The sequence below is a fragment of the Mustelus asterias genome, unplaced genomic scaffold (assembly GCF_964213995.1).
Source record: "Mustelus asterias unplaced genomic scaffold, sMusAst1.hap1.1 HAP1_SCAFFOLD_2471, whole genome shotgun sequence".
NCBI lineage: Eukaryota > Metazoa > Chordata > Chondrichthyes > Carcharhiniformes > Triakidae > Mustelus > Mustelus asterias.
Window position 1 is genome coordinate 1 of NW_027592416.1, and position 23,637 is coordinate 23,637.

A 23,637-nucleotide genomic window follows, 5' to 3' on the forward strand; every position below is an offset into this window, starting at 1 on the left:
TTAGGAGGACTTTGCAGGGTCGTCAGGGCTGGGGTTGCCATTGTCGTTTCCAGTGCCTCGGAAGATGCTGGGTGGTCTGTCTGATTTCTTTACTTTTGTTCCATTTGTAGCGGTTAGATACAGCTGAGTGTCTTGTTCGACCATTTCACAGGGCAGATAAGAGTCAACCACATTGCTGTGGCTCTGGAGTCAGACATGTAAGACGGCAGATTTCCTTCCCTAAAGAACGTCAGTGAATCAGTGGGAACGTGTCTGTCACTATAACACTGGGTTACAGTACTGGTGGGAATAGGCCTGTCACCAGAACACTGCAGTACAGTCGTGGTGGGGATGGGTCTGTCCCTGTATAACACTGGAGTACAGTACGGTCATAGAGGTTTACAGCATGGAAACAGCCCCTTCGGCCCAACTTGTCCATGCTGCCTTTTTTTAACCACTAAGCTAGCCCCAATTACTCACATTTGGTCCATATCCCTCTATACCCACCATACCCATGTAACTGTCTAAATGTTTTTTAAAAGAGGCAAAATTGTACCCGCCTCTACTACTACCTCTGGCAGCTTGTTCCAGACACCACCCTCTGTGTGGGGAAAAGAAATTTGCCCCCTGGACCCTTTTGTATCTCTCCCCTCTGATCTTAAACCCATGCCCTCTAGTTTTAGACTCCCCTATCTTTGGGAAAAGATGTTGACTATCTACCTGATCTATGCCCCTTGTTATTTTATATAGGTGGAGACGGGTCTATTACTGTATAACATTGGGGTACTGTGTGGGGGTGTTTCTTCCTTCTGTAGCTGCTGGTTTACTACTTGTCCTTCTGTTTTAGGTTTCCATGCGATCTCTCAAAATCAGGTGGCTGTTCTGCTGTTGGCTGGAGGGCAGGGCACCCGGCTGGGCGTGCCCTATCCTAAGGGAATGTATGATGTTGGGCTACCGAGTGGGAAAACCCTTTACCAAATCCAGGCAGAGCGCATTGGTAAAGTCCAGCAGTTAGCTGAGGAAAAACTCGGCAAGCAATGCACAATTCCTTGGTGAGTATCTGTCAGTTATCTGGAGTAGCGCTGGGCATTTCCTTTATGTACCTGGTTGCCAGCACAGGAAGGCAGCAGGACCTTTTGGGAGCATAGTTAATAAAGAAAACAGGACCCTATACCACCTTAATCGGGGCAATAGAGTGCACGAGCAAGGATGTTATGTTAAACTTGTATAATCCACAGGCACATGTGGTGTTTGCCCCTGGGTGTGGGGTGTGTGCCCCTGGGGATATGGGCGGGGTGGGGGGGGGGAGGCGGTGGGGAGGGAGGGTTTGGCGGATACAGTCAGTGTGTGCATGTGGACACCAGTACCTGTCAGTCACGGTGAGGCAGAGTTGTCAGCATTGACAGTGCCATTTCTCTGCCATCTCTAGGTACATTATGACTAGTGAATTCACGTTGGAACCCACACAGAAATTCTTCACTCAGAACAACTACTTTGGTCTGCTCAAGTCCAATATCATCATGTTTGAACAGCAGATGCTGCCAGCTGTTGACTTTAATGGGAAGATCATTCTGGAACAGAAGGGGAGGATTGCCATGGCTCCAGGTTGGTGTCATTGTTTTAAAATCACTAATTTTCCCTCCTCGGAGCTCCTATTCCATTACCCATTCCATTCTGAACAGAGATTTTATCCCCACAGCCCGATTCCCTGGCAATGTGTACAGCTCAGTATTGTGATCCGCAGTGTGATCAGTCACTCCTTCTCCTCCCTCATCATTCAGCAGAGTACTCGTGCCAGTTGCGGTGCCTGGCTGCAGCCATGTCTGCGATCACTGCTCCATTGCTGATTCTGTGCTCCTCTTGTTCCATTACATGTTAGTTTGCAGTGACCTACAACAAGGGTTCCCACTCCCTTAGAACATCACTTCTCAATCTCTCACCATTTTAACAAATGCTCTGCACACCTATTCCTCCAACCAAAAACCTCCTTTCTCCATGATATTCCATCTGCCATGACTTGAGATGTTCACTAAGTCTGTCCAAATCCCTTGAAGCCTCTTTGCATTTTCCTCACAACACATTCTCACCTAGTTTTGTGTCTCCCACGAATTTGGTTCCCACATTGATATAGTGAACAGCAGGGGTTCAAGTACTGATCCTTGCAGAACCCCATTAGTCACAGCCTGCCATCCTGAGAGAGAACCATTTATTCATACACTGTTTTCTGTTTTAAGCAAATCCATAATCCATGCCTGAATATCACCCCCTATTCCAAGCAATCTAATTGTATTTACTAACCTCCTGTGTGAGACCTTATTTAAAGCCTTCTGAAAATTCAAATACGCCATATTCACTGGTTCCCCCTTACCTATTCTGTTAGTAACATCCTCAAAAAACTCTAGCAACATTCAAACATGTTACCCTTTATACATCCACGCTGACTCTGCTCAATCAGATCATTATTTTCTGTGTCCAGTTATCACATCTTTTATAGTGGGTTCTACTATTTTCCCTACTACTGATAGGCTAACAGATCTGTGTTTCCCTGTTTTCTCTCTCCCTCCTTCCTAAACAGTGGGGTTACATTTGCCACCTTCCAATCTGCAGGAACCATTCCAGAATCTATAGAATTTTGAAAGATGCATCCACTATCTCCACAGGCTATTATCTATTGGGTCCTGGGGATTCATCAACCTTTTCCCATAGTTTCTTCAATACTACTTTTGTACTAATACTAATTTCCACCAGTTCCTCGTTCTCTCTAGTGCCTTGGTTCGCTATTATTTCTGAGAGATTTCTTGTATCTTCCTCCATGAAGACAGACACAAGGTAATTATTTCGCTTCTCTGCTATTTCGCGTCTTCATTACCCTTTCACTTGCCCCTGCCTGTAACTAAACTACATTTGTCTTTGCTAATCCTTTTTACCTATCTGTAGAAGCTTTTAATGTTTTTTGCCAGTTTACATTCATTTGCTATTCTCTCTTTCCCTCAATTTCTCCTTTGCTGAATTCCAAAGTTCTCCCAATCCTCGGGTTTACGATTTTTATGGCAACTTTATAAGCCTCTTCCTTTGATCTAATTCAATCATTAACTTTGTTAGTCACAGTTGACTCACTTTTCCTGTTGGGCTTTTGTACCTGAAAGGAATGTACATTTGTTGTTAACCATGTATATTAATCCTTTGAATACTAGCCATTGCCTGTCTACCATCATATCCTTTAATGTGTTTTCCCCAATCCACCACTGCCAACTTTTCTTCATAGCTTCCTTTGTTTAGATAGAAGACCCTAGTTTTGGATTCAAATACATTGTTTTCGAACTTAATGAAAAACTCTATAGCGTTATAGTAAGGCATGGTGGCACAGTGGTTAGCACTGCTGCATCTTAGCACCATGGACCTTGGGTCATTGTCTGTGTGGAATCTGCACGTTCTCCCCTTGTCTACGTGGGTATCCTCCATGTGCTCTGGTTTCCTTCCACACTCCGAAGATGTGCAGGTTAGATAGATTGGCCATGCTCTTAGTGTCCAGAGGTGTATAGATTAGATGATTTAGCCATGGTAAATGCATGGGGTTCCAGGGATAGGGTGAAGGGGAGGATCTGGGTGGGTTGCTCTTTCAGAGAGTTGCTACAGACTCGATGGGCCAAATGGCATCTTTCTGCACTATAGGGATTCTATGTTCACTTTTCCCTTTGGATTCTCTTACAAGATTATTAATCAGTCCTATACGGGAGTCTGGTAAACCTTCTCTGAACTGCTTCCAATGTATTTTCTTAAATAAGGAGACTAACACTGTACATAATATCCCAGATATAGAACATAGAACATTACAGCGCAGAACAGGCCCTTCGGCCCACGATGTTGCACCGACCAGTTAAAAAAAAAACTGTGACCCTCCAACCTAAACCAATTTCTTTTCGTCCATGAACCTATCTACGGATCTCTTAAACGCCCCCAAACTAGGCGCATTTACAACTGATGCTGGCAGGGCATTCCAATCCCTCACCACCCTCTGGGTAAAGAACCTACCCCTGACATCGGTTCTATAACTACCCCCCCTCAATTTAAAGCCATGCCCCCTCGTGCTGGATTTCTCCATCAGAGGAAAAAGGCTATCACTATCCACCCTATCTAAACCTCTAATCATCTTATATGTTTCAATAAGATCCCCTCTTAGCCGCCGCCTTTCCAGCGAAAACAATCCCAAATCCCTCAGCCTCTCCTCATAGGATCTCCCCTCCATACCAGGCAACATCCTGGTAAACCTCCTCTGCACCCTCTCCAAAGCCTCCACATCCTTCCTGTAATGTGGGGACCAGAACTGCACACAGTACTCCAAGTGCGGCCGCACCAGAGTTGTGTACAGTTGCAACATAACGCTACGACTCCTAAATTCAATCCCCCTACCAATAAACGCCAAGACACCATATGCCTTCTTAACAACCTTATCTACTTGATTCCCAACTTTCAGGGATCTATGCACACATACACCTAGATCCCTCTGCTCCTCCACACTATTCAAAGTCCTCCCGTTAGCCCTATACTCAACACATCTGTTATTCCTACCAAAGTGAATTACCTCACACTTCTCCGCATTAAACTCCATCCGCCACCTCTCGGCCCAACTTTGCAACCTGTCTAAGTCTTCCTGCAAACTACGACACCCTTCCTCACTGTCTACCACACCACCGACTTTGGTGTCATCAGCAAATTTGCTAATCCACCCAACTATACCCTCATCCAGATCATTAATAAATATTACAAACAGCAGTGGCCCCAAAACAGATCCCTGAGGTACACCACTTGTAACCGCACTCCATGATGAATATTTACTATCAACCACCACCCTCTGTTTCCTATCCGCTAGCCAATTCCTGATCCAATTTCCTAGATCACCCCCAATCCCATACATCTGCATTTTCTGCAGAAGCCTACCATGGTGAACCTTATCAAACGCCTTACTAAAATCCATATATACCACGTCCACTGCCTTGCCCCCATCCACCTCCTTGGTCACTTTCTCAAAAAACTCAATAAGGTTAGTAAGGCACGACCTACCTGCCACAAAACCATGCTGACTATCACCTATCAATTCATTACTCTCCAAATAACTATAAATCCTATCCCTTATAATTTTTTCCAACATCTTGCCGACAACAGAAGTGAGACTCACCGGTCTATAATTCCCGGGGAAGTCTCTGTTCCCCTTCTTAAACAATGGGACAACATTCGCTAACCTCCAATCTTCTGGTACTATACCAGAGGCCAACGACGACCTGAAGATCAGAGCCAGAGGCTCTGCAATCACTTCTCTTGCCTCCCAGAGAATCCTTGGATAAATCCCATCCGGACCAGGGGATTTATCTATTTTCAGACCCTCCAGAATATCCTGCACATCCTCCTTATCAACTGTAATACTGTCTATTCTACTCCCCTGCAACCCAGTGTCCTCCTCAGCTATATTCATGTCCCCTTGCGTGAACACCGAAGAGAAATATTGGTTCAATGCTTCACCAATCTCCTCCGGTTCCACACATAACTTCCCTCTGCCATCTATAACTGGCCCTAAACTTGCCCTAACCAACCTTCTGTTCTTGACATACCTATAGAACGCCTTAGGATTCTCTTTAACCCTATCCGCCAAAGTCTTCTCATGTCCCCTTTTAGCCCTTCTAAGCTCGCTCTTCAACTCCCTCTTAGCCAATCTAAAGCTTTCTAGTGCACTACCCGAGTGCTCACGTCTCATCCGAACATAAGCCTCCTTTTTCTTTTTAACCAACAAAGAAACTTTTTTGGTGCACCACGGTTCCCTAGCCCTACCAATTCCTCCTTGCCTGACAGGGACATGCCTATCACAGACTCGCAGTAGCTGCTCCTTGAAAAAACTCCACATGTCGGACGTTCCCAGTCCCTGTAATCTCCTAGTCCAACCTATGTTTCCTAATTCTCTCCTAATAGCCTCATAATTACCCTTCCCCCAGCTAAAACCACTGGCCCGAGGTTCATGCCTATCCCTTTCCATCACTAAGGTGAACGTAACCGAATTGTGGTCACTATCACCAAAATGCACACCAACTTCCAAGTCTAGCACCTGGTCTGGCTCATTTCCCAGCACCAGATCCAATATAGCCTCACCTCTAGTTGGCCTGTCTACATACTGAGTCAAAAAACCTTCCTGCACGCTTTGAACAAAAACTGACCCCTCTAACGAGCTAGAGCTATAACAATTCCAGTCAATATTAGTCAAGTTAAAATCCCCCATAACAATTGCCCTATTACTTTCACTCCTAAGCAGGATTGACTCCGCAATCCTTTCCTCAACCTCTCTAGAACTTTTAGGAGGTCTATAAAAGACTCCCAACAGGGTGACCTCTCCTCTCCTATTTCTAATCTCCGCCCATACTACCTCAACAGATAAGTCCTCATCAAACCTCCTCTCTGACACTGTGATACAATCTCTGACCAATAATGCTACCCCTCCCCCTCTTCTACCACCTTCCCTACTTCGACTAAAACATTTGAACCCCGGGACCTGCAGCATCCATTCCTGCCCCTGCTCTATCCATGTCTCTGAAATAGCCACAACATCGAAGTCCCAGGTACTGATCCACGCTGCAAGTTCACCCACTTTATTGCGAATACTCCTGGCATTGAAGTATACACATTTCAAACCCTGCTCCACCCCACCTCTGCAATGCCGTGCATTGCAGTCCCCATCCATGCATCCCTCACTTTCAGCCCCACTACTCAGGATCCCTCCCCCCCCCGAATCAGTTTAAACCTCCCTGCATGGCCTTAGCAAATTTACCCCCCAGGATATTGGTCCCCTTCTGATTAAGATATGGTCTCACCAACGCTCTGAACAATTGAAACATAACCTCCCTACTTTTGTAATCCATTCCCCTCAAAACAAACAATATTCTATTAGCTTTCCTGATTACTTGCTGTACCTGTATACTAGCCTTTTGTGATTCATGCACCAGGACACCCAGCTCCCTTCAGACTTCAGAGCTCTGTAATCTCTCAACATTTAGATATTAAGCTTTCTTTTTATTCTTCCTGCAAAATGGACAGTTTCACATAATGTCCACATTTAACTCCATTTGCCAGATTTTTGCCCACTCACTAAACCTCTTTATGTACCTTTGTAACCTCTTCCTCTTCGCAATTTACTTTCCTACCCATTTTTGTGTCATCAGCAAACTTGGTAACCATCCCTTCAATCCCTTTCTTCAAGTCGTTTATATAAATGGTAAATAGTTGAGGTTCCAGCACTGATCCCGGTGGCACACCAATCATCATATCTTGCTAACTTGAAAAAGACCCATTTGTATGTATTCTCTGCTTCCTGTATGCCAGCCTGATCCCACCCCGATCCTATCCCCGTAACACCATGCATTTACCCTGACACGAAGGGGAAATTTAGCATGGCCAATCCATCTAATCCACAAATCTTTGGACTGTGGGATGAAACCGGAGCACCCGGAGGAAACCACGCAGACACGGAGAGAACACACAGACAGCGACCCAAGCCGAGAACCGAACCTGGGTCCCCGGCGCTGTGAGGCAGCAGTGCCAACCACTGTGCCACCGTGCCACCCATGATGATTTCTTTTGTATTTGGTGTTTTTAATAAGTTGAATATTGTTTGTAATTGTCGTTTAGTCATCAATAATGCCAGATAAACTTATTTTGTCGAGTGAGCATTATTCCTGTAAATGGGCAGGAATTGATTCAAACACTTGGTCAACAAACCTTGTTCCCGAGTTGCTTTTAACTAACTCTCAATGATTATAAAGGTATCAGCATTGGAAAGGTCAGCATCGAATGGTGCATGTGGTACCTGTGCAATGTGAAAGGCAGAACACCAACATGCAACCCGAGTCAACTGCATATCGTGCAGTTTTGCCACCAGCACGTTAACATTTGCAGCAACGCTTTACATCCACACAGCTAGGATCATGGGAATGATTTGCAGGTGCTGTGGTGAGCACGGTCCTGAGAGACTTCATCCCTGTGAGAAAGTTGATGCATTGGTTTTAATTTGCCCTAGATTCAGGAAAGGTCCCATTAGATTGGATGATGGTAAATGTAGCTCTATTATTCAAAAAGGGAGGGAGATAGAAAGCAGGACACAGAGCAGTTAGAAGCTATTATTAAAGAGGTCATAGCAGCTGACTTGGATAAGTCCAAGGAAATCAGGTAGAGTCAACATGTTTTTGTGAAAATCAACTTATTGGATTTCTTTGAGGGGATGATGGGGAGCCGACGGATGTATTGTAAAGATTTCCAGAGAATAACCTATCGACATGGAGAGAAGGTGGGGTGGGGGCTGGGTGGGTGCGGGGAGGGGTGGGGGCTGGGTGCATGTGGGGGGTGGGGGAGGGGCGGGGGGATGGGGGCTGGGTGGGTGGGTGCAGGGGTGTTGAGGGTTAGGTGGGGGGCTGGGTGCGTACAGGGGGGTTGGGGGGTGGGTGGGGGGCTGGGTGGGTACAGGGGGGTTGGGGGGTGGGTGGGTGCAGGTGGGAGGGTGGTACTGGGTGGGTGTGGGGTGGTTGGGGGCTGGGCACAGGCTGGGGCTGCAGTCTGGAGCTGTGCTTTCAGGCTGTGTGTGTCCTGTGTCTCTGACAGATGGCAATGGTGGTCTCTATCGAGCTCTGACTAACAACAAGGTTCTGGAGGACATGGACCGCCGCGGCGTTCGCTTTGTTCATGTGTACTGTGTGGACAACATCCTGGTGAAGATGGCAGACCCCATCTTCATTGGCTTCTGTGTGGAGAAGGAAGCGGATTGTGGAGCCAAGGTCAGCCTCTCTGCTTTCACTCTGCGGTGCTGAGAGCCAGGGCAAGTGGGAGAGATTTGTGTTGCTGCTGGAGCTCAGCGTGAGGTCCCTGTAAATATCCGTCCAGCGTAAGGCGCCTCTAAATATCCGCCCAGCTGACTCTTCCCCAAACTTATCAGACCCTGCTCCGCCCTTGCCCCACCCTCCCTCGGCTAGGAGCTGCCCCACATCCCACACCACTCTCCCCACAGCCAGGTCTCAACCTGGCCCTGCACCCCACTCCCCCATTCCCCTTGCAGCCAGGGCCCAGCCTGCCTCCGCTCCCCTTGCAGCCAGGGCCCAGCCTGCCTCCGCTCCCCTTGCAGCCAGGGCCCAGCCTGCCTCCGCTCCCCTTGCAGCCAGGGCCCAGCCTGCCTCCGCTCCCCTTGCAGCCAGGGCCCAGCCTGCCCCCCCCCCCCTCGCCTGTCCCAGGCCTACTCCACTCTGGCCAGGCACCGCCCTGACTTTGGCCATACCTCTCCCCAACCCCCAGCTGGCCAGAGTCTCCTTGATTCCAAAAGACTGACTACAAATATTGCCTGAGGGTGGGATCAGTCCTGGTTATGATGCACTGGGATAAAAACAAATACGTGGGTGCTGAAATCTGATTCAGAAACAGGAAAGGCTGGGTAAAGGGTCATCATTGGTTCTGTTTTCTCTCCACAGATACCGTCAGACCTGCTGAGATTTTCCAGCATTTTCTGGTTATGGTGCATTCTTTTGGCCCATTAGCTTAAGCACAGTTCCCAAGAAGAAAACCCCTTTATTCATGGAACTGTACAGCAGCAGAAGGAGAGGGGGCATTATGAAGTTTACAATGCTATGTGCCTATTTGAACTTGGCCTTTGAAAGATAGATGTTGGTGTTGGGATTGGACAACTTTCCCTTTCAAGATAATCACTGTCCAAACTCTGGATATATCCTAGTGAAGCTTGCTCTGCATTCTGCTCAATGTGCATGCTCTGGTCCTGGTGTAGTGTCACGAGTTTTAGTGTTTGAGCTGAGAAGCTGCCCACTTGACCCTACCTTGGAACAGGTGATAGCCCTCTTAGTGCGAGTTCCAGAGGTGAAGAATGTTCTCTGTGCCTTAACCCTCTTGCTCCATTTTGTCCACAGGTCGTTGAGAAGGCTTACCCCACTGAGCCAGTTGGAGTGGTGTGTCGTGTGGATGGTATCTACCAGGTTGTGGAGTACAGTGAGGTGAGCCAGGAGACTGTGGAGCAGAGGAATGCTGATGGACGACTGACCTTCAATGCTGGCAACATCTGCAACCACTTCTTCACTGTGGAGTTCCTCAAATCTGTGACAGAGTAAGACTGTTATTATCAGCTACCTGTATATTTGAGAGCCACCCACGTAGCTCTCCAATCATTTGCTGATCACCCAACCCTTCCTGGCCCCTATGTTGGCTGATATTATTCATGGTTCCTTCTCCTTGGGTACTGCCCTCCGGCCCCTTTCAATCTTCAGACCTAACTATTCTCCACAAATCGACCACCCATCCTGCCACCTCACCCCACATCCATCTTTATTCCCTCCGTCTCAGCAACCCACACGCTCCTCCCCAGCCTGCCCTTTCCCTCAAATCTTTGAACATTTTGTATCCGAAAGTCCTGCCCCTTTCGCGCCCCGGGGGCCCTGCCCCTTTCGCGCCCCGGGGGCCCTGCCCCTTTCGCGCCCCGGGGGCCCTGCCCCTCTTTCTTGCTATTCCCTAATCCATTCCTGTATATCTGCTGCTCCCAAATATGTGACCATCTTTTTCGTTAGGCCATGTTTGACTTCCATCAGCTTTCTGCCGCTGTCACGGTGCTGAAACAGCTCCCATCAACATCACAAACTTCATGTGATTGTGGGGAAACTATCCCCCCTCATCCTTCCTGATCTGCCTGCACCCTGAGGCACAGTTGATCCTTCATCAGTATTCAGTACAGGGAGTGGACTGCTCCGATTCCACACTCGGAGTCTGTGGTAGCCAGAGATTGACCTGCGGTGGTTTCTCTTCGTACTCCACACCATTCCCTGTGGTGTCCCTCAAGTGTCTATCTCTGACAACCCCTTCCTGTTTCCCATCTATCCGTTGCCCCTTGTGCCGTTATCTGGAAACACTTGGAGTTCAGTTCCACCTCAGCACCGCTCTCCCGCCTCTCCAATATCTAATTCACTTTGGAGAAATGACCTTCATCCTCTGCCTGTTAATCTGTAATCAGAATTATGTTACCCTCTATGTCGTCTCTATCAGGTAGTTTGTCAGTCAGTTTTGCTCATTGCCAGAAGGTCAATATCAACAGTAGATAAGATTGTTTAAAATCTTTGCACTTAAAGGACTCTCACAATATCATCTTATGGTGTAAGGTTCATTACTGCTTCCAGTAAGAGATTAAATTAATCAACTTGCATCTTTATCACAGCTCAGTCATCACTTTAAACCATTCACTCCTTTTCTTATCCACACTGACAGGAATTGCTGCACACGTTGGCAACCAGTTTCTTTTTATTTGTGGGATGTTGGAAATGACAACATTTAATTCCGGCCTTGGGTCACTGTCGCTGTAGGGTTTGCACGTTCTCCCCGTGTCTGTGCGGGGTTTGCACGTTCTCCCCGTGTCTGTGCGGGGTTTGCACGTTCTCCCCGTGTCTGTGCGGGGTTTGCACGTTCTCCCCGTGTCTGTGCGGGGTTTGCACGTTCTCCCCGTGTCTGTGCGGGGTTTGCACGTTCTCCCCGTGTCTGTGCGGGGTTTGCACATTCTCCCCGTGTCTGTGCGGTGTTTGCACGTTCTCCCCGTGTCTGTGCGATGTTTGCACGTTCTCCCCGTGTCTGTGCGGTGTTTGCACGTTCTCCCCGTGTCTGTGCGGTGTTTGCACGTTCTCCCCGTGTCTGTGCGGTGTTTGCACGTTCTCCCCGTGTCTGTGCGGTGTTTGCACGTTCTCCCCGTGTCTGTGCGGTGTTTGCACGTTCTCCCCGTGTCTGTGCGGTGTTTGCACGTTCTCCCCGTGTCTGTGCGGTGTTTGCACGTTCTCCCCGTGTCTGTGCGGGGTTTGCACGTTCTCCCCGTGTCTGTGCGGGGTTTGCACATTCTCCCCGTGTCTGCGGGGTTTGCACGTTCTCCCCGTGTCTGTGCGGTGTTTGCACGTTCTCCCCGTGTCTGTGCGGTGTTTGCACGTTCTCCCCGTGTCTGTGCGGTGTTTGCACGTTCTCCCCGTGTCTGTGCGGTGTTTGCACGTTCTCCCCGTGTCTGTGCGGTGTTTGCACGTTCTCCCCGTGTCTGTGCGGTGTTTGCACGTTCTCCCCGTGTCTGTGCGGTGTTTGCACGTTCTCCCCGTGTCTGTGCGGTGTTTGCACGTTCTCCCCGTGTCTGTGCGGTGTTTGCACGTTCTCCCCGTGTCTGTGCGGTGTTTGCACGTTCTCCCCGTGTCTGTGCGGTGTTTGCACGTTCTCCCCGTGTCTGTGCGGTGTTTGCACGTTCTCCCCGTGTCTGTGCGGTGTTTGCACGTTCTCCCCGTGTCTGTGCGGTGTTTGCACGTTCTCCCCGTGTCTGTGCGGTGTTTGCACGTTCTCCCCGTGTCTGTGCGGTGTTTGCACATTCTCCCCGTGTCTGTGCGGTGTTTGCACGTTCTCCCCGTGTCTGTGCGGTGTTTGCACGTTCTCCCCGTGTCTGTGCGGTGTTTGCACGTTCTCCCCGTGTCTGTGCGGTGTTTGCACGTTCTCCCCGTGTCTGTGCGGTGTTTGCACGTTCTCCCCGTGTCTGTGCGGTGTTTGCACGTTCTCCCCGTGTCTGTGCGGTGTTTGCACGTTCTCCCCGTGTCTGTGCGGTGTTTGCACGTTCTCCCCGTGTCTGTGCGGTGTTTGCACGTTCTCCCCGTGTCTGTGCGGTGTTTGCACGTTCTCCCCGTGTCTGTGCGGTGTTTGCACGTTCTCCCCGTGTCTGTGCGGTGTTTGCACGTTCTCCCCGTGTCTGTGCGGTTTGCACGTTCTCCCCGTGTCTGCGGGGTTTGCACGTTCTCCCCGTGTCTGTGCGGGGTTTGCACGTTCTCCCCGTGTCTGTGCGGTGTTTGCACGTTCTCCCCGTGTCTGCGGGGTTTGCACGTTCTCCCCGTGTCTGCGCGGGGTTTGCACGTTCTCCCCGAGTCTGCGGGGTTTGCACGTTCTCCCCGTGTCTGCGGGGTTTGCACGTTCTCCCCGTGTCTGCGGGGTTTGCACGTTCTCCCCGTGTCTGTGCGGGGTTTGCACGTTCTCCCCGTGTCTGTGCGGGGTTTGCACGTTCTCCCCGTGTCTGTGCGGGGTTTGCACGTTCTCCCCGTGTCTGTGCGGGGTTTGCACGTTCTCCCCGTGTCTGTGCGGTGTTTGCACGTTCTCCCCGTGTCGGTGCGGTGTTTGCACGTTCTCCCCGTGTCTGTGCGGTGTTTGCACGTTCTCCCCGTGTCTGTGCGGGGTTTGCACGTTCTCCCCGTGTCTGTGCAGTGTTTGCACGTTCTCCCCGTGTCTGTGCGGGGTTTGCACGTTCTCCCCGTGTCTGTGCGGGGTTTGCACGTTCTCCCCGTGTCTGTGCGGTGTTTGCACGTTCTCCCCGTGTCTGTGCGGTGTTTGCACGTTCTCCCCGTGTCTGTGCGGTGTTTGCACGTTCTCCCCGTGTCTGTGCGGTGTTTGCACGTTCTCCCCGTGTCTGTGCGGTGTTTGCACGTTCTCCCCCTGTCTGTGCGGTGTTTGCACGTTCTCCCCGTGTCTGTGCGGTGTTTGCACGTTCTCCCCGTGTCTGTGCGGTGTTTGCACGTTCTCCCCGTGTCTGCGGGGTTTGCACGTTCTCCCCGTGTCTGTGCGGTGTTTGCACGTTCTCCCCGTGTCTGTGCGGTGTTTGCACATTCTCCCCGTGTCTGTGCGGTGTTTGCACATTCTCCCCGTGTCTGTGCGGTGTTTGCACGTTCTCCCCGTGTCTGTGCGGTGTTTGCACGTTCTCCCCGTGTCTGTGCGGTGTTTGCACGTTCTCCCCGTGTCTGTGCGGTGTTTGCACGTTCTCCCCGTGTCTGTGCGGTGTTTGCACGTTCTCCCCGTGTCTGTGCGGTGTTTGCACGTTCTCCCCGTGTCTGTGCGGTGTTTGCACGTTCTCCCCGTGTCTGTGCGGTGTTTCCTCCCACAGGCCAAAGATGCGCAGGTTAGGTTGATTGCCCATGCTAAAAAAATTAGCCCTTAGTGTCAGGGGGGCTAGCAGGGAAGTATGTGGTGTGATGGGGATAAAGCCTGGGTGGGACTGTTGTCAGTGCAGACTCAATGGGCTGAATGGCTCTTTCTGTATTGTAGGGATCCTGTGAATTTTTCATCCCTAATTGGCCCTTGAGAAGGTGATAGTGAACCTCCTAGTCGATGCTGCCTGACCCAGGTGCTTATCCATCAGGAACTGTTCCTGATCCAGCACCCTAACCCATTGCTGGATGATTAGTGAGATGGGTTCACATTGTGTGCGTCACATCGACAGCATTTCAGTTCTGGACAGACTCGAGAATAGAGGTTGTTCTTGGAGCAGGAGGTTATGAGGTGATGTAATGGAGTCTTAAATTACAATGCTTTTTGATAAGAGAGAAAAGTGTGCTGGCTAGGCAGGAACTAAAGAACACAGCGGGGAGGTAATGGGGCAAAGAGGTAGAGGGAAGATGAGAAATTCTTTGCAGTGAATTATTATCTGGAATGTGCTACCTGAAGAGACGGTGGAAGAGGTTGTATTGGAACTTTCAACAGGGAATTAGACTAATACTTGAAAAGTGGAACGATGGCAGGGCTGTGGAGAGAGAGCAGGCGAGTGGCACAAACTGGTTACCTCCTTCAGCACTGACATGGGTTGCATGGCCTCCTGTGCTGACTCATTCTCTTCATTCTTTTCATTTCCTATAGAGAGTTTGAACCTCAGCTGAAGCTTCACGTGGCTGTGAAGAAGATTCCTCATGTCGATGAGAAAGGAAATGTTGTGAAACCAGAGACACCCAACGGCATCAAGATGGAGAAGTTTGTTTTTGATGTTTTTCAGTTTTCCAAGTGAGTATGTTGAGACAGAGGATTTGCTGCAACCTCGCTCAGCTGTACTTCCCTTTCCTTGAGGTTTCCCTCTGGTGGAGGAACTCCTGAGGAGTTTGCAATGTTGCCAATCAGTTGGTTCAGGAACAGCTCCCTACTGCACCGGCCCAGAGACAGGCAAGAGAGAGCGCGGGAGAAACACTCAAAGGCAAGATACTGCAGATACCGGAATTCTGAAATAGAAGCAAAAATGCTGGAAATGCCTCACGAGTCAGGCAGCATCTGTGGAAGGAGAGTTAATGTTCCAGCTTGCTGACACTTGGTTAGAATTGGGAGGGGTTGGGGATGTGACAGCTTTTCAGCAAATACAGAGGCAGGGAATCACAGAATGTAATGCATGGAGTGGATTCAACCAATGGGGGCAAAGAATGGAGGGCAGCAGAGATTAAATGATTAAAGGGTGATGGTAGAAGGCAAAGGATGGTGTAAATAAATAAATTTCGATCCAGAGGAGCTGGCAATAGCAGAACAGGGGAGGAGGGAGGCATGGAAACAGTGGCAGAGAGGAGAAGGCGCCTTGGGACGTCCAGTTATCCAGGTGCAGGTGACTGTCACAGCTAACTTGCAGCCTACTCTAGTAACTGGGCAGGAAGTACCCAGTGAGGGTAAGATGGTATCCATGCTGACTGCCCCTCCTGCAGCTAGAGGCTGAACTGGAAGCATAAAGAGCAAGAGGGGCGCCAGGGAGAGGGTTGGCCCACTCAAGGACAAGGGAGGGAATCTATGCGTGGAGCCAGAGGAAATGGGCGAGGTATTAAATGAATACTTTGCGTCAGTATTCACCAAAGAGAAGGACTTGGATGATGAATCTGGGAAAGGGTGTGTAGATAGTTTGAGTCATGTTGAGATCAAAAAAGAGGTGGTATTGGGTTCTTGACAAACATTAAGGTAGACAAGTCCCCAGGGCCTGATGGGATATACCCCAGAATACAGAGAGAGGCAAGGGAGGAAATTGCTGGGGCCTTGAGAGAAATCTTTGTATCCTCACTGGCTACAGGGAAGGTCTGACTATCCACTCTGTCCATGCCTCTCCTAACACAGTAAGGAGTTTAACGACACCAGGTTTATTTGGTAGCAAACGCCACTAGCTTTCGGAGCGCTGCTCCTTCGTCAGGTGGGTGGAAGATCTCCACATCATACAGGGGAGGTCCCAGAGGATTGGGGAATAGCCAATGTTGTTCCTTTGTTTAAGAAGGGTAGCAGGAATAACCCAGGTAATTACAGGCCGGTGAACCTTGCATCAGTGGCAGGGAAATTATTGGAGAGGATTCTTCAAGACAGGATTTATTCCCACTTGGAAATAAGTGGGCGTATTAGTGAGAGGCAACATGGTTTTGTGAAGGGGTGGTCGTGTCTCACGAACTTGATCGAGTTTTTCGAGGAAGTGACGAAGATGATTGACGAGGGTAGGGCAGTGGATGTTGTCTACATGGATTTCAGTAAGGCCTTTGACAAGGTCCCCTCATGGCAGACTGGTGCAAAAGGTGAAGTCGCATGGGATCAGAGGTGAGCTGGCAAGGTGGATACAAAACTGGCTCGGTCACAGAATAAGGTTGGACTTTAACCTGGTGTTAAACTTACTGTGTTTACCCCTCTCCAACGCCGGCATCTCCACATCGGTCCCAGAAGTTCGAGGATAGCAGTGGAAGGGTGCGTTTCTGAATGGAGGGCTGTGACAAGTGGTGTTTCTCAGGGATCAGTGCTGAGACCTTTGCTGTTTGTAACATATATATAAATGATCTGGAGGAAAATGTAACTGAATTGATTAGTAAGTTTGTGGACGACAAAGGTTGGTGGATTTGCGGATAGGGATGAGGACCATCAGAGGACACAGCAGGATATAGATCGGTTGGAGACTTGGGCGGAGCGATGGCAGATGGAGTTTAATCCAGACAAATGTGAGGTAATGCATTTTGGAAGGTCTAATACAGATAGGAAATATACAGTAAATGGCAGAACCCTTAAGAGTATTGATAGGCGAAGAGATCTGGGTGTACAGGTATACAGGTCACAAAGTGGCAATGCAGGTGGAGAAGGTAGTCAAGAAGGCATACGGCATGCTTGCCTTCATTGCCGGGGTATTGAGTTTAAAAATTGGCGAGTCATGTTGCAGCTTTATAGAACCTTAGTTAGGCGGCACTTGAAATATAGTGTTCAATTCTGGTCGCCATACTACCAGAAGGATGTGGAGGCTTTGGAGAGGGTACAGAAAAGATTTACCAGGATGTTGCCTGGTATGGAGGGCATTAGCTATGAGGAGAGGTTGGAGAAACTTGGTTTGAAGTCTACAAGATTATGAGAGGCATGGACAGAGTGGATAGTCAGAAGCTTTTTCCCAGGGTGGAAGAGTCAATTACTAGGGGGTATAGGTTTATGGGGCAAGGTTTAAAGGAGATGTATGAGGCAGATTTTTTACACAGAGAATGATGGGTGCCTGGAACTCGTTGCCGGGGGGGTGGGTAGTGGAAGCGGATACGGTAGTGACTTTTAAGGGGCATCTTGACAAGTACATGAATAGGATGGGAATAGAGGGTAGGGGGTTTTAGTTAATTCGGGCAGCATGGTCGGTGCAGGCTTGGAGGGCTGAAGGGCCTGTTCTTGTGCTGTAATTTTCTTTGTTCAAATCCAGGTGAAGTTGATGGGTTGAGATCTCAGTGTAGGCTGGAGCTGGATGGGTTCCTCAGTGACGGTGACTGTCAGCACTCTGCGTTTGGTGTGTGGGATGAGGTGACCAGACCCATGCTCTTATTGGTGCTCAAGTCAATATTGCACTGTGGTCCCATTGGTTAATACCATTCCCTGCACTCTGCTCCTATTGGTTAATCCCACTCCCTGCGCTCTGTTCCCATTGGTTAATCTGCCCAGAAGTTGCTATCAATTCTACAGGTGAAAGCTGTGCTGGTTTGCTGATGGTGTTGCTGTGTTCTTATGCAGGAAGTTTGTTGTGTTTGAGGTGCTGAGGGAGGATGAATTCTCTCCTCTGAAGAATGCAGACAAGGCTGGGAGCAAAGACACACCCTCCAGTGCACGGCAAGCCCTGTTGTGGCAGCACTATCGCTGGGCAGTGCAGGCTGGGGCTCACTTCCTGGATCAGAAGAACAACCGGATCCCACCCCTCAACCAGTAGGTTCCTGAATTGAATTGTGTCCCTGGCTGAGTAACAGATGGCGCCGTATACACAGCAATGGAAGAAAAAGCAGTGTTACAGTAGCACCTCTGACAACCTCAGAACGTCTTAAACCGCTTCACAGTTAATGAAGTGGAGTCAGTGTTGTAATGTAGGAAATGTGGCAGCCAATTTTTAGCACAGCAAGATCCCATAGACAGGAATGTGATAATGACTGGGTATGTTTTAATGATGTTTGAGGGATAACATCGGCCTGGACACTGAGAATTCGTCCACTCTCCTTTGAAATTAAGACTAAACTAAACCTTAGCTTATCTCATCTATTTATTTACAATATATATTAATGACTTGGATGAAGGAAGTGAATGTTCTATTGCCAAGTTTGTGGATGACACAAAAATAGGTGGGAAGGCAAGTGGTGAGGTTGACATAGAATCTGCAGAGGGATATCATAGAAACCCTACAGTGCCGAAAGAGACCATTCGGCCCTTCGAGTCTGCACCGACCACAATCCCACCCAGACCCTACCCCCATATCCCTACACATTTACCCGCTAATCCCTCTAACCTACACGTCTCAGGACACGAGGCAATTTTTAGCATGGCCAATCAACCTAACCCGCACATCTTTGGACTGTGGGAGGAAACCGGAGAACCCGGAGGAAACCCACGCAGACACGAGGAGAATGTGCAAACTCCACACAGACAGTGACCCAAGCCGGGAATCGAACCCAGGTCTCTGGAGCTGTGAAGCAGCAGTGCTAACAACTGTGTTACCGTGCCGCCCTAACCACTGCTACCGTGCCGCGTGATATGGACAGGTTAGGCCAGTCGGGTCGAGGGGGCGGGGATGGGGTGACTGGGAGGGGGCGGGGACGGGGTGACTGGGAGGGGGCGGGGATGGGGCTGGGAGGGGGCGGGGATGGGGCTGGGAGGGGGCGGGGATGGGGCTGGGAGGGGGCGGGGTGACTGGGAGGGGGCGGGGTGACTGGGAGGGGGCGGGGTGACTGGGAGGGGGCGGGGTGACTGGGAGGGGGCGGGGAGGGGACAGAATCGGAGGGGTTGGGGTCGGGGGGAGTGGGAAATGGACCGAAGGGCCTTTTCTGCGCTGTACAACTCTGACATTGCTCATCTCAATTTCTAGAGGCCACGGGAAGGTTGGTGTGAGAACAGGGCTCTCCATCCTGGGAGTGTGTAATGAGGATGATGGTAGGGCTCGGTGGCAGACTTTCAGTGAAGCTGTATGAGGGTCAGATGAGGTCCAGCTCGGAAAACACATTAGCCCCACCCCTCCCCCCGCGCATGCCCGTGTGCTGACCAGCAAGTGACCCCAAATTCAAACTGAGAAGGTGGGCAGGGGCTTGGGGAACAGGGAGAGTCTAGAGGCAGGACATGGTGGGGTAGAGGGAAGACGAGTGAAATCACAATCCTCTTAAAAGAAGCACCAAGTTTAATTTCCTAAAAATTGTAAGAGGAATGGAGAGGGAAAATGCTGAGAGATGGACAGTTTCATGTCAAACACTCCAGGAGGTCTCCCCTCACTATTCCTCCTGTCCCCATTGAGAGATCTGCATTCCGACAATTCTGGCTTCTTGAGCACTTAGATTTCACTCACTCTATCATTGGCAGCCAAGATCCTGAGCTCTGCAGTTCCCTCCTTAAGTCTCTTTGTCTCTCGACCTCCCAGTTTTTATCTATCAGTGTCACAAGTAGGCTTACATTAACACAGTAATGAAGTTACTGTGAACATCCCCGAGTCACCAGACTCCAGCGCCTGTTTGGGTACACTGAAGGAGAATTTAGCATGGCCAATGCACCTACCCAGCACGTCTTTCAGACTGGGAGGAAACCGGACCGCCCAGAGGAAACCCGCGCAGACACGGGGAGAACGTGCAGACTCCCCTCAGTGACCCAAGCCGGGAATTGAACCCGGGTCCCTGGTGCTGGGAGGCACCAGTGCTAAGCACTCTGCCTCCCACTTACCTCCTTTAAGGTGTTCCTTCATACTAACCTCTTAGAATGAGCTTTTGATCACCTGTACCAATATCCCTTTGTGGTCTGAGCTTAAGTTGTGTTTGATAACACTCCAGTGAAGATGCTATATAAATGCAGGTTGTTTGGGAGAGAAACATTAGAATGCTTGATGGGAGAGGTCTTGATTTTGACGCGGGGGGGCTGTGAAGGAAGCAGAGGGGACACACTGGCATTTTACCCAGAGTGGGGAATTGATGAAAACAAGAGTTTGGATACAAGGACGACACTGCCCCTGAAATGCTGTGTGTTTCTGCAGGTGTCAGGGGGCTGAGGAACCGCCTGCAGTCTGTGAGATCTCTCCACTCGTCTCTTGTGAAGGAGAGGTAGGTGAATGGGTAGTTGGTTCTGAATCTATCAACATCTTGACAATTACCATTGACCAGAAACTGAACTGGACCAGCCATGTAAATACTGTGTTTGTAAGAGCAGGCCAGAGGCTGGGAATCCTGCGAGTAACTCACCTCCTGACTCTCTTGCATTATCTACAAGGCACAAGTCAGGAGTGTGATGGAATACTCCCCACTTGCTCCAACATCTCTCGAGAATCTTGACACCATCTAGGCCAAAGCAGCCCACTTGATTGGCACCACATCCACAAACATCCACTCCCCCCAACATCGACACTCAGTAGCAGCCCTGTGTACCATCTACAAGATGCAATGCAGAAACTCAGCCAGGCCCCTCGGGCAGCACCTTTCAAACCCACAACCACTACCACCTAGAAGGACAAGAGCAGCAGACACCTGGGAACACCACCACCTGGAGGTGACCCTCTAAGTCACTCACCATGCTGACTTGGAAATATATCACCGTTCCTTGTCTGTCGCTGGGTCAAAATCCAGGAACCCCCTCCCTAACAGCACTGTGGATGTACCCACACTGCATGGACTGCAGTGGTTCAAGAAGGCAGCTCACCACACCACCTGAAGGGCAATTAGGGATGAGCAACCTATGCTGGTCTAGCCAGTGATGACCAGAACCGAGAATGAATTGTTAAAAATCTCTGAATTAATCAGTGACATCTGGAGGTTGTGTGCAGTGTGTGTTGAACAGACTAAACCATATCCTGGGGCTCACCTTGGGTGTGAGGTTTCCATCTTATGCTCATTTGAACTGTAAGATCACTGGTCTTTTTGATTATATCTTTAATAGCCTTGATATGGGTTCACAGAGCTTAATTTGAAAGTTTGCAATGACACACAATTCAGAAATGTATTGAGAAGGATCCAAGCTCAGGAGAATGTAGACATGGGGCTAAAGTGAGAAGGGATTCGTATGGATGAAGAATGAGGAGTGGTGATATAAACTACATGGCCATTTTCAAAAGCCTAGGGCTGTGTGTGTGTGAATATGAGAGGGTATTTGAAAGTATATAGGCTGCTTGACTTTATGAAAAGAAGCACATTGCAAAAGAAAATTTATGCTAAACCTGTGACGTACACTTGTATAGGCCCCAGCTGCTGGACTGTGACCAATTCTGGGCACCACATTCAGGAAAGGTTTGTAGTGGGTGCAGATGAGATTTGCTGAAATGGAGGCAGAGACTTAAATGTAGGGAATGTGGGAGGGTATTGCAGACAGCACAATTGGCCACACAGTAGATAATGAGGAAGATAGCTGTAGATGGCAGGGAGATATCGATGGACTGTTCAGATGGGTGAAAGTGGAAATGAAATCCAGCCTGCAGAAGTGTGAGGTGATACATTTGGGGAGGTCAAACAAGGTAAAGGATTACACAGTAAATGGGGGAATACTGAGAGGTGTAGAGGAAGTGAGAGACCTTGGAGTGAATGCCCACAGATCCCTGAAGGTAGCAGGACAGGTCGATATGGTGGTTAAGAAGGCAAATGGAATCCTTTCCTTTATTAGCCCAGCTCCCTCCACCCACATTGTCTGTATCTTTAAGACCTGGCTGGCTGTAAGGATTCGCATTCTAATCAGTCTTCTGTAACTTGATTTTGTGTCTCTGTGCCCTGTTTGAGAGCACATTTCCACGCCATCTGATGAAGGAGCAGCGCTCCGAAAGCTTATGGTATTTGCTACCAAATAAACCTGTTGGACTTTAACCTGGTGTTGTTAAAACTCTTACAGAATATAAGAGCAGGGAAGTTATACTGGAACTAAATAGAACATTAGTTAGGTCACAGCTAGAGCACTGTGTGCAGTTCCAGTCACCTCATTACAGAAAGAATGTAATTACATTGGCGAGGAGATAGAGTCATAGAGGTTTACAGCATGGAAACAGGCCCTTTGGCCCAACATGTCCATGCCGCGCTTTTTTTTAAAACCCCTAAACTAATCCCAATTGCCTGCTTGATTTTGCCAGAGCTGGAAAATTGCAGCTATGAGGAAAGATTGGAAAGGCTGGAATTGTCCTTGGATCAGGAGAGACTGAGGGGAGATTTGATTTGTACAAAATTGTGAGGGGCCTGGATAGAGTGGATGGGAAGGTGCTATCTGCCTTAGCAGATAGCTCAGTGACTTGGGGCATGAGTTTAACGTGATTGGTGGAAAGATTAGAGGGAGGTGAGGAAAATGTTTTCACCCAGAGGGTGTAGGAGTGTGGAACTCACTGTCTGAAAGGGGAGGAGAGGGAGAAACCCTCAACTCATTAAAAAGGAGTCTGGATTTGCACCTCGTGCCAGTTGGGCTGGGGTGGCTTGTTTCTCAGCCAGCGCAGAGCTGATGGACAGAATGGCCGCTTTCAGTGCTGTACATTGTGAATTTTCTGAATATCTGAAAGATAAAGTCAATTACTCTCTAGCAGAGTGAGCAGAAACCTAAAGGGCTGAATGGCCACTTTCTGTGCTGTAACAATGCTGTAAGACTTCAGGGGCAAGAGAAAATGGAGCAGTATGGTGAAAAGGAGATTTAATGAAGATGTACAAAAATGTGAACAGTTTTGATTTAAAAAACTTCGCTGACAGAATGCCGATAACCAGAGGAGAGAGATTTAATGGTGGTTGGAAAGGAACCTGAGGAAGTATGAGGAAAGCTTTCTTTAATGCAGTAAGTGTGATCTGGAATGTTCTGTCTGAAAGGGCAGAGGAAGCAAATTCAGTCATAACTTTCAAAAGGGAATTGGATTCAAAAGGCACACAAACAGGCTCTGGGGAAAGAGTGTGGCAATGGGAATAATTGGATAGCTCTTTCTAACAACCCACACACAGACGATGGGCCAAATGGCCGCCTTCCATTGCATTACTGAATGATTCCACAGCACTGGCAAGTCCAGTTCTGTGTGGCTTGTGTTCTGTACCCTCAGCATCGACTGATGAACGGTGGTTTTCAGATGGTGCCTGGGTTCAGGCTGAGTCTCGGCAAGACAATGGGACTGGGTTTGCTCCAATAGAGGTTTGTTGGACTGTGTGTGTGCTGAGTGAGCTGCTTTAATCTTGGTTTCCTCTGTTTGCAGGGTTTGGAGAAGTACCTGAAGGATCAGGAGTTCCATTCTCCATTGCTACTCACTGAAAAAGCAGTGGCTGCACTGGGACAGGGCCAGTGACAGGAACAGCCTCGCTGGCCAATGAAGGGATTTTAGATATACAACTGGATCAAGTGCCTTTATTTTGATAGTCAATTTATAAAAAGGATTATCGATTTTTACCCAGA

General features: G+C 49.1%; 1 protein-coding gene across 1 annotated transcript; it reads left to right on the forward strand.

Moving 5' to 3' along the window:
- Nucleotides 1-831: 831 nt before the first annotated feature.
- uap1l1 (UDP-N-acetylglucosamine pyrophosphorylase 1 like 1) lies at nucleotides 832-23,637 on the forward strand. The gene is made up of 8 exons (XM_078207573.1): nucleotides 832-1,031; nucleotides 1,409-1,584; nucleotides 8,614-8,786; nucleotides 9,921-10,114; nucleotides 14,686-14,826; nucleotides 17,800-17,988; nucleotides 20,282-20,348; nucleotides 23,441-23,637. The coding sequence occupies exons 1-8, from the start codon at nucleotides 916-918 to the stop codon at nucleotides 23,528-23,530; spliced, it is 1,146 nt and encodes a 381-aa protein (XP_078063699.1). The 5' UTR covers nucleotides 832-915; the 3' UTR covers nucleotides 23,531-23,637.

Coding starts and splice junctions, on each gene's coding strand:
- uap1l1 (XM_078207573.1), top strand. CDS start 916: ATGTATGATGTTGGGCTACCGAGTGGGAAAACCCTTTACCAAATCCAG. Junction 8,787..9,920: donor AAGCGGATTGTGGAGCCAAG/GTCAGCCTCTCT, acceptor TTTTGTCCACAG/GTCGTTGAGAAGGCTTACCC. Junction 20,349..23,440: donor TCGTCTCTTGTGAAGGAGAG/GTAGGTGAATGG, acceptor CTCTGTTTGCAG/GGTTTGGAGAAGTACCTGAA.